At 44.2% G+C, this 13795-nt stretch overlaps 5 protein-coding genes across 5 annotated transcripts; 3 read left to right on the top strand and 2 right to left on the bottom strand.

Annotated features, from left to right (window-relative positions):
* Positions 1-453: 453 nt before the first annotated feature.
* Positions 454-1585, bottom strand: V8C40DRAFT_264933 (uncharacterized protein; the record flags this gene model as incomplete). Its single annotated transcript, XM_083219587.1, has 5 exons — positions 454-554; positions 608-849; positions 927-1026; positions 1093-1192; positions 1262-1585. The coding sequence occupies 5 exons, from the start codon at positions 1583-1585 to the stop codon at positions 454-456; spliced, it is 867 nt and encodes a 288-aa protein (XP_083074233.1).
* A 135-nt stretch (positions 1586-1720) lies between these two features.
* On the bottom strand, positions 1721-3099 carry V8C40DRAFT_286719 (uncharacterized protein; the record flags this gene model as incomplete). The annotated part of the gene is made up of 2 exons (XM_083222563.1): positions 2326-3099; positions 1721-2225 (listed from the first exon to the last, which is right to left on the bottom strand). The coding sequence occupies exons 1-2, from the start codon at positions 3087-3089 to the stop codon at positions 1721-1723; spliced, it is 1269 nt and encodes a 422-aa protein (XP_083074234.1). The 5' UTR covers positions 3090-3099.
* Positions 3100-3662: 563 nt separating this feature from the next.
* V8C40DRAFT_242750 (putative amidase) lies at positions 3663-6308 on the top strand. Its single transcript, XM_083215278.1, has 10 exons — positions 3663-4114; positions 4182-4283; positions 4489-4533; positions 4596-4612; positions 4677-4776; positions 4839-5237; positions 5301-5427; positions 5487-5606; positions 5663-5854; positions 5910-6308. Exons 1-10 carry the CDS (start codon positions 3698-3700, stop codon positions 6098-6100), a joined length of 1710 nt encoding a protein of 569 aa, XP_083074235.1. The 5' UTR covers positions 3663-3697; the 3' UTR covers positions 6101-6308.
* A 778-nt stretch (positions 6309-7086) lies between these two features.
* Positions 7087-8027, top strand: V8C40DRAFT_286723 (glutathione S-transferase family protein). The gene is made up of 2 exons (XM_083222564.1): positions 7087-7476; positions 7564-8027. Exons 1-2 carry the CDS (start codon positions 7137-7139, stop codon positions 7983-7985), a joined length of 762 nt encoding a protein of 253 aa, XP_083074236.1. The 5' UTR covers positions 7087-7136; the 3' UTR covers positions 7986-8027.
* Positions 8028-11188: 3161 nt separating this feature from the next.
* V8C40DRAFT_264937 (flavin-containing monooxygenase) lies at positions 11189-12842 on the top strand (the record flags this gene model as incomplete). Its single annotated transcript, XM_083219588.1, has 2 exons — positions 11189-11673; positions 11726-12842. The coding sequence occupies 2 exons, from the start codon at positions 11189-11191 to the stop codon at positions 12840-12842; spliced, it is 1602 nt and encodes a 533-aa protein (XP_083074237.1).
* Positions 12843-13795: the final 953 nt, after the last annotated feature.

Here is a 13795-nt window from a genome sequence, read left to right on the forward strand (position 1 = left end):
GCTGATGGCACGAGCTTTCATACACACCCTCTCTCCTGGCGAGCTGTGAGTCAACACTCGACAAGAATGAACACGCGAGTTGTGTTACATAAACATAGCAGCCTTACTGATTTGTGAGCCTTCAGACTGGTTTATTTGTAAGAACACGAACTTTCACATATGTTCTCTTCAGGGGCTAAAAAGTAACACTTCGACGAGAATAGCTACGCAGCCTATACTACACAACAGCCTCGCCGACTCAGTATGCCTTAGGCCAGTCTCTCTTCAGAATCGAACGTCTCGACGAAAATGACTATGTGTCGCATAACTGCCTCGCCAACGCACTGCCGCTTAGACCAGTCTGCTGTTGACGATGATGACGTGACTCCACACTCCCAGAGTCGGGAGCCAACACATCGACGAAAATGACTTCCCGAAATGCGTTACACGGCAGCCTCACCGCCTCATTGCCCCTTAGACCAGTCTGTTTATGATGATGGCGCGAACTTCCACACTCTCTCTGCTAGAGCCGGGAGCCAACATTTTTGCGTCATTGAACGATGCGTGTGCACAGCCTGTTTAATTAGCCCTCATTCCATACGTGTGAATGCTATTTGGGCCAACTTACAATGCATGTTTGACTCGGCCTTTCCGTTATGTGAATCGAACATGAGCATCATGCATACCTCCTCCGGGGTTTGATTGCTAAGCCAGTAGAATTGGTGGTCAGGGTTAAACTTGAGCAAAAAGACCTCTCCATACCAAGATTCATTGATCTGGTCTACCTCAAGAAGATCCGTGGCCGCCACGGACCTTGCATCGCAGACAGCAAGCGGCGCTGTAGTAACTGTCTGAAGAGGTCTCCAGATGCTGTGAAAATAATGTTGGCTTTAACTTTGTCTAATACGCGATACATGCAAATGGGAATCGGGGGAAGAATCACTGACTTGACAATCCGCACTCTCCATCCTTCAGCAAGATATCTCTTCGACTCCTCTGGTGTAAGGTGTCTCTCAATTCTGTGGAATCCACCCTCAAGCGTATGATCTGCATCCGAGGACCAATTCATTAGCCACATTTCGCCGTCTGCGATTGCACATTTGCTTGACTAACCGACGTGCACATTATATACTGGCGGCGCAGCATCTTCAAGTGCTCCAAAATAGTTCCCATCTGGATTCTGCAGCTCAGCCGTTATGTCGGATCGGCGACGCTTTGGTGTCAGTATTAGCTATCAACTCTGTAACTGGGTGCATTTGATCAGGGACATGCGGTATCCTACCCGAATATCGTAGCATATAACTTCGTCAGCATCAAGTTCTTGAAGCAGAAAACTTTTAGTCTCCTCGAGATAACGGAACGTCGTATCATCGGTCCCATCGATTGGGTGTTGTGTGGGAAACTTGATGAAGCGAAACGAATGTGTCTCCATGCTAAATCGAGATTCTTGCCCTCGAACATCTTCAACAATAATGCCCTTTTCTTCTTTTTCGACATTGGTGGTGAGTCCTTCATGGTATGTTGAGAACGATAAGTTGAATGGTTTCTCGGTTCCGTACTTAGAGAGGTCTCTAACATATTCTACGTAAACCTCTTTCTTCGCCATTTTAATTAAAATGCCAAGTGGTTAACAGGAGAAAGAACCAAAGCTTGTCACGTTGCCTTGTATTTGTTTGTGGCAGAGCATTGAGATATATATCTATCTAATTCGTTCCATTGCTCCCTTGTCTTGAGCTACTCTCTAACTACTAGACTTAATTTGAATCCCAGCAAGTATAACCTGAACTAATGACAGAATGATAGACGTGGCGCCAATAATGATCGCCGCCCAGAAAGTGACCCATTGCTGCCTATTCCTCCTGTCGTACCACATATCGCGTAGTTTTTGAGGGTTGTGCTTCATGCAGTAATGCTGTAAGCGCTCTAATCTGTCACCCAAAGCGATGAAGTCACAAGACCGATCAAAATCCGGCTGATCAAGCAATGTGCCTTCACTATTTGTCGCCGGAGGTGGCCAGCAGTATGTTGGAAGGGATGCCAGTCGCTTGGATTTGGGCTTGGCTAATAAACTTTTCCAGAATTCTCTATCCTCAAGATGGATATCCAATTGAGAGTAGTAAGATTTGAAAAACAATTTCCGAGATTCTGGGTTGTATGCGAAAAGAACCCTGAGAGATAAGAGAATCTCTTGGAATTGGAGGCGTATGATCTCTGCCGAATTTTTATCATTCAAGTCGCCAATGATACTAAAGAGAAATTTTGTTAATACATAGGTATGTAGGTAAGGTACATGCAGGTATGGGCGCTATGACATTGAAAGCAGGATTGCACAGGCTGTCTACTAACCCATCAAGATAAGTCCATTCCGAGGCGGGATTGCACCATAAGGCACAAAATGCAGGAAAAGAGAAAATGCAAAGCTTGCGCGTAACTGGGTTGAACAAGAGATGTAGATTAATGTCGGATACAAACTCGAGTTGTAGCTTTGTAACGACTGATAATGTAGAGTAATCCAGATTCGCGCACACAAGAAGGCCCTCTGCTGGCTCCGGCTGTACGAACTGTCTCCCAAAATTTCGGAGAACTTTGCCAAAACCCCTTTGTGCGGCTTTTGCCCTCACCTGCGTGATCTCGGCCGCATTCTTAATTGAGAATTCATCTGGTGAAGCTGGATTGTTCCAGCAAAAAAGAAGAGTGAGGCAGCCAACAATGCAAAATAAAGCTTGGTGTGCAGCGGGTGGAACATTACCATCGTTTATGGCCTGTCCTCGTCGCTTTGAAACAAGAGTTATGATTTGGTCGATACTTATTGATCGCCGCTTAGGCGTTTGTATGACTTCTATTATATCGTGTAGCAGATCATAAACAGATGTGAAAGAGCCTGGGTCAGGAATACCCATAAGCGCCATGAAATCACGTACATTGCTAGCGCATGGACCGTCTTGAAGCTGGTTCTCGATGTAGAGAAGCCAAGGAACTAAACCAGTCTTCAAGTGATGCGCATCATGAAGGGTCTTGGGCAAGATACAGGATAAGAATCTTTCTCTTCGATCCTGAATAGCGGGTGGTAGCGTGATTGCGAGTGTGGTCGGAGGCGCTCCTAAGGCCATCGTGCCTTGTGTACGGGGGCTGAAAGACACAAAATCTGAAGACATCATATGTACCTACTTGATCAATATACTGAGTACAATGCTATATATATACAGAGACGCACCCTGGTCAGTACTTTTAGAAAAGAATAATGGCATACATGTAGTATCAGGTATGCGTAGAAAAGTGCATAGCCCCCTACGAATAAAATGTTTGTACTACAGTCGGGTGGTTACATCTTTTTGCTTTTCTCAAGTTGCTAACCGTGCCATACGAGAGGTGGCTGTGTCTGATACTGCAGGTTTGTGCCAGGTCAGATAAGAAGCCCAGAAGAGACGCTACTGTTCCTATAGTTTAATCTTGTAGGATCAATCGCCAATAGCTTTCATGCATATACTCCATCCTTTTAGCAAATTAAATGCATTGGCCAGTTGGTCACAACTGAGGCTATGCAATTGGAGTGTAGCAGAAGCGAGGAGGGACAAAAAATTTTCTCTCTGTGTTGGTATGTACATCACGTGGCTGTTCGAGTCAATGCGTATATTTATTGCCAGGAGCCGAGAGTCATCCCCCACGACTATTCTTCCGCATAGAGTGAGTAGAATTTGCAAACTGTAGCCTTGGAATCATGTCTCACTGGCTTCGATATCTGGAATACTTCTCCAACAACACAGAGGCAAGCCAAGCATCACATAAATCACCGGAACATTCAAATACATGTTTGAGTTTGCCCAAATCACCGAGCTGCTTTGATAGCAATATTCCCTTAGATCCCTCAACTGGAGCCATGGGAGACATAGATGTGTTGACGACAACTGCATCAGACCTCAAGGACATGCTTAGCAAAGGTCTTATCACTTCACGAGCTATTGTCAAGGCTTATCTGCGTCAAATAAAGCGACATAACTCACAGGGGACGGTGCTCAATGCACTCATTGACGTTGCTCCAGAAGAGGTGCTCCTAAGATTTGCAGATGTTTTGGATGCCGAGAGAGCTGCCGGCAATCTTCGTGGACGCTATCACGGGATCCCCATTGTGTTGAAGGTACGTTGTCACTCATTTACATTATGTTCCAGATTATATGTAAATTGAATCTCATACTTCTATCAAGGATACGATAAATACGGAACCATCTCTTGGCATGAGAACTACACTGGGCTCATATGCCACGGCATCGGCAAGACCGGCGAGAAACGCACTAGTAGTTGACGTGGTACGTCTATATAAGTTGAAATTACTGCCAAAGAGCCATGTAGGCACTTGCACTGCACTATCAAGAGGTTTAATTGCTGGAATATCTACTCGCCAAAGATCCTCATCTCAGCCTATTAGCCCTATGCTTGGCAGCGCTTTGGGAATATTTACAATACCGCTATATGCTTCTCTAGTATATCTTTTGCTAACTGAACTTTTCATAGCTTCTCAGATGCGGACTCATCGTTCTAGCGAAAGCAAATCTATCAGTGAGTAGCCAATGTAGCCAATCCTCACACAGCTGGTTTAGCACAGCTAACAAGCCTCATAGGAATTTGGAACCAATAAGTCAGTGACTCTCACGAGGCTGTACAGAAGTATCATAAATATTCTAATCTATTCTCGAAAGCAGGGGGTCTTGTGTCGGAGGTTGGTCTCCAATTGGCGGCCAAACCCAGTCTCCTTACATCATCGGGGGCGTCTTGCCTGGTGACACTTCACTCGGACATAGCGTCAGTATCCATTATCCACCGGCTACGATATTCTCATTGTTGTTTGTTAATTAAGGTTTTAGATGCCAGGAGGCTCTTCCAGTGGTTCTGCAGTTTCCGTTGCAGCAGGCTTCACGCCATGGTCTATTGGAGCAGAAACAGATGGGTCTATCCAAACCCCAGCCAGTCGAGCATCATTATTCGCCTTGAAGCCGACAATAGATATGGTTTCGGGTGATGGCGTTTTTAAGCTGACGAATGCCTTCGACAGCCTTGGGGGAATGGCTAAAACAGCTCAAGATCTTGCAGCGTTGACCGAGATCCTCTTTCTTACAGTGCCTGGCAGTCCACTGGCCAGCAAGAGTTTGACAACAGAGTTTTCAAGCTCTCTTGATGGCCTTCGTCTAGGATTTGTCGACGTGAACGATTGGATGCTCCCATCAACGATGCTCGAGCCGGACGAAACGTACATGCAGCAACGAGTATGCCCAGCTATTCCTGTCATACCTTGGCGAGTTTGGACTAGATATGCTGATGATCTTTAGCGGGACCATTGGGATCACGCACTGAACGAGTTCAACCGCCTGGGAGCAAAGATTGTTTCTCCAATCGATATCAAGAAGCCTTCCGAGTACACTTTCCAAGGCAAAAGCAGCTATCAGGTGATTCGTTGTAAGTCTTCCCGTTGAATTGGAAAGAACGTGGCGTAAATTTATTCTAATTCAATGCAGATGGCGGCTGGAAGCGTATAGCTGCTGATTATTTACAAAATCTGGTAGAGAGCAAGGTCCGTTCACTAGAAGATATTGTGGAATTCAGCAAACAGAATCCTGACCTGGAGTTTTCTGACGGTAAATAAAACCTATATATGTGTCTGACGTAGCGAGAAATCTGACGATTGGTTTAGTTTGCCCGGATCAAAACTCCTTGATCGGCGCATTGAAGTACAATATTCCTGCCTCTGTAGTGGAGGATGCCGTTAGAGACGTCCGCCAAGCTGCTGGTCCCGAGACCATAGACCGCGCACTGAAGGAATATGGCATCGACGCTATCATAGCACCGACTGAGAGTGAAATCCATAAGATCGCATCATTTGCAGGTGTGTAAACATGGGGACATGACACTTGTAACACCTAAGCTAACTTTCAACGTAGGTTATCCTATTGGCACTATGCCCCTAGGTTATCTGCTTCCTAGTGGGCGCCCTCATGGATTGAGTATCCTGTCATCCAAATGCAATGATGCATTGATACTAAAAATTATGCATGTATATGACACAAAGTCATTTACTAGGAGGGTTCCATCTCAGCTGGAAGCGGATTCGATCGGAAAGGCGTCTATTTGAGGTTCTAGCTCATGACCTTAGATGTAGGATGGCTTGTGGGAGCGGTCAGGGTTGTCAACTAGACCCGCAAAGATAGCAAAGAAAAGTCATGAAAAAAGCCCATCTTCTCCATACAGATAGCAATAAGTGAAACTCTCGAATGGGAACTACTGTGTCAATTATCCGTCAAGTCATCTATTACGCCAGATAAACAGTTCTTATAGAAGGCGTTTCTCAGCCGTTGCTGCTTATTAAAGTTACAGTATGGCCAATTCAGCGCCTGTAATTATAAATAGTCTGCCATCCGGCACCCCGTGTCTCGGAGTTTTTTAAGCTATATAGTAGTGCCAGAAATGAGACGAATATAGCCATGGCAGCAGATTCTAGGGGGATACAGCGATAGTTATTAAAAGTATCGGATGATAGTGACAGTTTTAAAAACATTAAAAACTGGTTATTTACTACCTGCTGGATACTTAAGTAAGTAGGTCAGCAAATAAAAGAGTTCCTTTTACATTCTGTTCTGACGTTTGAACTTCACGCAGTCGTTGAGGTGCTAGCTATTAGTTCTCTAAATTAAGATGCGATCGAAGAGAGTATAATTAATCAGTCAAGTGTTATTATTCAGCTTCTCAGTTGCTTGCTTCCTGTAAAAGCCTCTTGTGCGTGGATTTGTAACGATTTATCTGCTCTTGTCCAAAATAGGCCGTGTTCCAAGAATTGCCTAAAAGGGTATTAGCTGTCTCGATTATGAGATCATCACATGTTGAATAATGGAACCCACCAAGCTTCTCGCATTATATATCATGCAATTAGAAACGAATGAGTTCTTTTATTGTGAGTAATAACTGTAGCATACAATGCAACTTGCTGCGCGTATTTCTAAGCAGCTGTTTGCTGGCGCATTTGGATCCCATTCAACTCGTCTGAGAAGTATTTATATACTAGGCCCTCATCCTGGGGCGACAATATCTCCAGCAAGTTTCACAACAGCTGTCAAATACAAAAGCGATCATTTCTTCACACCAACAAATTAGAGTATCACAAGTCTCCCAAAATGGCACCTCAACCACATATCAAGTTATACACAGACTCAACTCCCAATGGAATTAAGATCACCACAGCATTGGAAGAGCTTGGGCTCCCTTATGAACTAGAGCACCTCGATATCAGCACCCTTCGCCAAAAAGAGCCATGGTATCTTGAGATCAATCCCAATGGTCGCATTCCTGCCATTGTCGACACATTTGACGACGGCGAGTCAATTAGAGTGTTTGAAGGTGGAAGCATCTTGCAATACCTGACTGATCGCTATGATCCCGAACACAAGCTCTCATTTCCCAAGGGCAGCAGAGAGTACTATGAATGCAACAACTGGCTATTTTTCCAGCATGGAGGTAGGTCCATTAGGACTTTTGTTTTCCCTTCTCCCTCTTGCGTAATCGTAGCATCTGACCAATCGACTAATTGTTGTCGTTATTTAGGCATTGGACCCATGCAGGGCCAGGCGTCTCATTTCCTCCGCTATGCGCCCACCAAAATTCAGTATGGAATTGATCGATATGTCACTGAGACAAAGCGGCTTTACAATGTCCTTGACGTTCAACTTTCGAAATCTAAATCTGGATTTTTAGTCGGAGATCACATCTCAATTGCAGACATCGCGGCCTTGTCCTGGGTGATTTTTGGCCCCTATGTGGACGTTCCCTTGGATCTTTTCCCAAATCTGCAAAAGTGGGAAGCAATGCTGAGCGCAAGATCTGCTATCACTAGAGGATTCCACATCCCCAAAGTATTGGGCATCAAGAGTGATGACCCGGATGGCGCTGCAAAGTACCAGCAACGTCATGCTGATTGGGTCTTCAAGGGCATGCAGGCTGATCAGCAGGCTTTCGGTCAAAAGTAATGGTTACATAGGCAGAACAGATAGAGTCCGCAGATTTCCAACGGACATGTATTAATGACGTATATAATGGTACAAAGCCTTAGCGCAAACTCGCAATTTCTTGCCTTCTTTCTGCTGTTCTTATTAATGGATGCAATTTTACCATACAACATACCCGTCACTTCCGTCTCGGTGGAACTATAGATCTTGGGTAAGAGGTTATTGAGCTTAGTTTATGCGCTCTACCTTGGAGGACATCGTAAAAACGGATGTTTGGGGTAGTTTGCCCGCGGGCCGCTGCAAAAGAGGTAAATGCCGTAGTCGTGTCATGTATCTTCGGGTTTCTTCATTAACTCTTCATCTGTAAGCATTGTCCTAGTTCAATATCTCCCACTCGCAACTCATTCATTTAACCTTCGTATTTCTCCCCTCTCTCGCCCGGCAGCGCCGTTGGAAGAATCGCTTACTCGAGCAAAATACGCGCATCTCGGAACCATGCGGGAGCCCCGCATCTCCGGGAGCTAACAAAAGCATCTTTCCTGTCTTGGAATATACCATGGATGATAAAATTTCCTGTTTCGGAAAGAGTAGAAAACAGTAGTGGCTTCAAGTCCTTGGCACGCATGTCAGTAAACATAAGTTCCGTTATTATTATTTATATATAAATTAAGTAGGAATTAAAACTAGCGAAAGTATATGCTACATTTTAAGGTATTTTAAAGGTTTTAGACCTAACTTAAAGGCGTAGACTCTAAGTTACTGACTAAAGGTGGAGCCAATAGGTAGTGCAATTCTTTCTGCTAGAACTTTAGGCGGCATATGGGGTTTTTCACGTTTCTCTTTTTTATTTCACTAACTCAAACACGGGTTAAGTGTATGTGTTTGATGCAATCTGAAGGAAAGTTTACGTTTTATAGCGACATAAGATGCTAAGTAGTTACGGCATTTTTTCATTCTTTGGGAAGTTTTCATTTCTTCTAAGATTTGGCATCTAGTCTCTGTGTAGATGGTCGCCTCCGAATATGTTCAGTATAGACAGTGAGCGATTTCTGACGATTTCTGACGGTATGGTCACAGCGGCAACTAGATATCCTCGCTACTTTATGCAGTCTGGTTGCATAAAGTTTCATCCAAGAAATCTATGCGATTTAGGCAGGTAACCATCATTAGGCTCATACCTGTCACTTCAAATTGTGAAATTGTCCCCTTGATCAAACAATACCATGCTTTGACGCGCGCCTTTCGTTTTCTTACCCACCATCTGTTCAATAACAACGTCGCTTTCAAAGCTTTAGCGTATGAGTAAATTAATCGAGTAGGTCCTCTAAGCAGCGCTGACGAAAATTTACCATCAAGAAATTACAGAAGTTTATTTGAGAAAGATTTTGGATATTCGAGATACCCGATTGCGAATGCCTGTTGGTATTTTGAATCCTGAGTGATGGCGAGTTCTTGTACATTTCAAGCACTATCACGCCACTTGGACCTCTGCCAACACCACCATCTTTATATACGTGACTAGATCTGTTGTTTGAAGTGTCTCTCTGTTCTTTATATCTACAATTAATGGTAAGCCGGTCATTGGTATGCAAAGGATTTTCCCAGTTAGGGAAGAAATGGACTTGAGGGGCACCTCTTTATACCCGCGATAAAGCCACTGTTTCACTAGCTACGTTCAGTAAAGCGTAATCTGAAGCTTTGTAATTCAGTATATAAAATAATATATTTTAAAAGACTCTTCACGATTTTATAACTTTTCTCATTTTAATGCTGTGTATGCTAAAAAGCCCCCTGTGTAAGCGGGCTACTTGTAGCGCTCTAACACGGCCCGACTAAGCGAACACAGCTGCCTAAACGCTGCCTGCCTAAGAGCGGTGAAGCTGTTGCCCGAGAGAATTGCTTAAAACTGTATGCGTGTGCTGAAGCGATATATATCAACGCTATGTGCTGAAAGCTGTTTAAGTTATGATAGCAGTTTTCTGGCGTTGTAGTGTAAGATGTAAGATGTATCAAAATGTATGCAATTTTTTGTATACTTAAGGTGTGTACTTTTTATTCCCAACCATATATGCTTATGATGCACTTTACTGAATTGAAATTAGATCTTAGAAACGCTTTACTAGATAGGGTTAATAAAATCATAAGTCTCCGCGAAGTTTCCAAAGAGGTGGTGCCCGTGGTCGAGAGATTTCTACAACAGGTTAGACTACATGTGTTCTTGTGTATGCCGCTTCCACCAATATCTCCAAGAATTACTGAACGATATCAATACGTCACATTTTACTCTCTGCTTTGCAATCAACCTGAGGCTTAAAGTGGTTGTTACAAATATTTGTGGCGTGATTGTCGAGAAAGATTCAGAAAACGCCTCAGTGTTGCCTTTCTCAGTCAAGCAAGAGAAACAGGGAGCTACGCGGTTGAGGCTCCTCCTGATGGCTCTGAAAGAGCTCTGTTACATCGCCAAGAAACGGGCATAAATTGCACAATCACAACATTATTCCCAGTAAACCCTTAATAACACGGTTTCCGAAGCGACAACATCTAGCATTAGCATTGCGCAACATCACCATAACAAATGACAAAGTACCATAATGCCACGATATTTCTATATCCTTACTGCATAGTGCCCCGTAGCGCCCCGTAGCTCATATTTTAACATTTACACGTATCAGGCCATATATCACATCTTGAACAGATCTCTATTTCTACGCCAATAGGCTGAATGGCGCAGTGGCCACGAGTAATCATCTGCATGGGGCGTTGAGAATCTATCCGGAAAGACTGGGTCAGACTTGGTTTCCTATCGCTTATGCTAACACCGAAAGGAATAAATCCAGTAATTTGATCAATAATAAACGATGTTATGCGAGTGGCTCCGCAAACATTAAGTTCCACGAATGCGATGATGTGAGAAAGCTTCTGGCCCAAGGTCTATTACAAATGCTGAAATAAACAGCTCTGCATGCCTTAGCTAAATGTGTACATAATATTTCGGGAGATGTACCTGATTCCTTGCCCATTAGCAATCCGAGAAAGGTATCCGTTGATGAATGAGATTTCAAACAGACCCGCTGACAAATTCTACGTTGGTAATGCTATTCTTGAGCGATGCCTACGAGGGATATGTTTCTGCTATAAAGCAGAATACGTTCTCCCAATATTCTCAAATAGATCAGACAATATCCAGTACTCAATAACATCTATCTAATCACTCTTCATCTACCATGCCATCAATCGACGCCCTTGTGGTTGGAGCTGGATTCGCCGGAATCTACCAGCTCTATAAGCTCCGGGAGCTTGGACTCTCGGTCAAGTTAATTGACAAGGCTTCTGACGTTGGCGGCACATGGTATTGGAATCGTTATCCCGGCGCCAACAGTGATTCTCTCAGCGAAGTATACAGATATAGCTGGGATAAAGAGGATTTATTGACATATCCATGGCCAAATCATTATGTATCTCAAAAGGAGATTTGGGATTATCTAAAGCATGTGGTCAAGCGCCATGATTTGCGAAAGTATATGCAGTTCAGCACTGAACTAGAGTCCGCATCGTTCGACAGCTCTTCATCTCTGTGGACTGCTCAATTATCTACTGGCGAGACCATCCAGACCAGATACTTGCTTACCGCCTTGGGAACTTGGTCCAAGGTTAACTATCCGGTCATTCCTGGAATCGAGAAATTTGCAGGCGAAAAATATCACACAGGGTATGTCTTTCCTACTCATCAGCTGAAACAAAGTTCTTACAGAAGTTTGCAGGAATTGGCCAAAAGATTATGACTTTAAAGGTAAACGAGTCGGTGTCATCGGAAGCGGCTCAACAGGAGTCCAAGTTACGATTGCCCTTGCCGATGAAGTGAAGGAGCTCATATCCTTCCAACGCTCGCCGCAATACATCGTTCCCAACGGAGATGGGCCCGTCTCAGCTGAATTCAGAGACAACGTCAACAAGAATTACGACGAGATTTGGGACGGTGTTCGTAACAGCTACGCTGCGCACAATGTGAAAGAGAGCACGATACCGGCCATGAGCGTCAGCGCGGAAGAGCGCGAACGTGTCTTCGAATCGCTTTGGCAGCAAGGAAACGGATTCCGATTCATGTTTTCAGCTTTCTCCGATATTGTGATTAGCGAAGAGGCTAATGAAGAAGCTTGCAAGTTTATTCGAAAGAAGATTTCTCAGATCGTGGAGGATCCTGTCAAGGCTCGAAAGCTGTCTCCAGATGGATACTATGCTAGACGGCCTATTACTGCACCCGCCTACTATGAGACGTTCAACAAGAAGCATGTTGATATTGTTGACCTGAGAGAGACACCCATTACAGAAATTACTGAGAAGGGTATACTCACTAATGAGAAGCTGCACGAGCTGGATGTCATCGTTTTTGCGACTGGCTTTGAGGTTGCCGATGGAAATTACACCACCCTCACTATCAATGGTCGTCAGCAATCTCTCAAAGAACACTGGGCCGAAAAGACGACTTCTTATTTGGGCGTCACCGAAGCAGGATTCCCCAACATGTTCTTAGTCGTGGGGCCTTTGTCGCCATTCAACAACTTCCCACCGACAATTGAGACCCAGGTCGACTTTATCACGGGATTGATATCAAAGGCCGAGACAAAGAGAAAGGAAGAGGCTTCGGATAAGGTAGTCCTCATTGAGGCTACCCAGCAAGCTGAGGATGACTATGTCGAAGCGTGTCGCGTGCTTGGAACAAAGAATCTCTTTAGGAAGGAGAAGTCGTATATTTTCGGCGCCAATATCGCAGGAAGGAAGCCGAACGTTCTTTTCTGGGTTGGAGGCTTGGTTCACTACAGAAAGGCTCTTCAGGATGTGGTGGACAATGGATATCGTGGATTCACATTTTCGTATTAGATTCGGTCGTCAAGATAGGTTTTTAGAAACTCTATAGAACCAATAGTATTTCTATCTTCCACTTTGACATAACTGCCAATCATTATGGTTACATCACTTTACCAGTTTTTTGTCGTCTTTATTACTGTGTACAATATTTTGTATAAGGCGCGTATTACGGACCAACGCTTACTTGTATACTGTGTGTGATACCAATCATCTACCTCCCCGCCAAAGACTGAGGTATACCTCCTTCATATTCACGATAAAAACGCCCCAGTAGCACAAAATCCATATGACAGCTCATCACTGTTTTTTACTAACAGTGAGGAAGTGAATGCCACCCTGTAATCTATGATGCCGAGCGCAAAATGCTCGTTGTTCATATACACCAGATACGGAGTGAAGCAGTGCTATCATGAGGTGAACTGCCATGATCCAGAGAACTCAAACAAATATTAAGCTAAACAAGCATCCTCTCATGCTATCCGATGTCCTATACCTCATCTATCCATAAAAGCCTCATCCGTTATTCTCAAAGAAAACGTCTGCCTCAATGTGTACCAGAACACGAATTCTCCTCGTCTGCCCCTGCAGAAATGCCGGCTGTGTCGACTATGGAGATATTTGCAACGGACTCGGCCATATTATCGATGTTGATACTACCAGCCGAGGGGTGTGGGATTATTGCACCTGGTGGTTTATGAACGGCCCTCCAGAGCTTGTTCTGAATAGCTACATCGTGCCGCAGTGCAAGGATCTTGCTTGGGAAAACATCAAGACAACAGCAACGGAGATCTGCGATAAGTGTAAAAGAGAGTGCCAGTGAATTATATGGAGAGGGCAAGGTTTCTCATGGGACCTATTTTCAGCGATACAGACATTTCGCCCCGACGTCTTACATTTCGCTCCGACGTCTTTCATTTTCGGAATGATCATGTCCTCAAGGAGGAACTAGTCCATGGTGTACGAGC

The sequence above is a fragment of the Trichoderma camerunense genome (assembly GCF_050948025.1).
Source record: "Trichoderma camerunense strain CBS 138272 chromosome Unknown V8C40scaffold_7, whole genome shotgun sequence".
Lineage (NCBI taxonomy): Eukaryota > Fungi > Ascomycota > Sordariomycetes > Hypocreales > Hypocreaceae > Trichoderma > Trichoderma camerunense.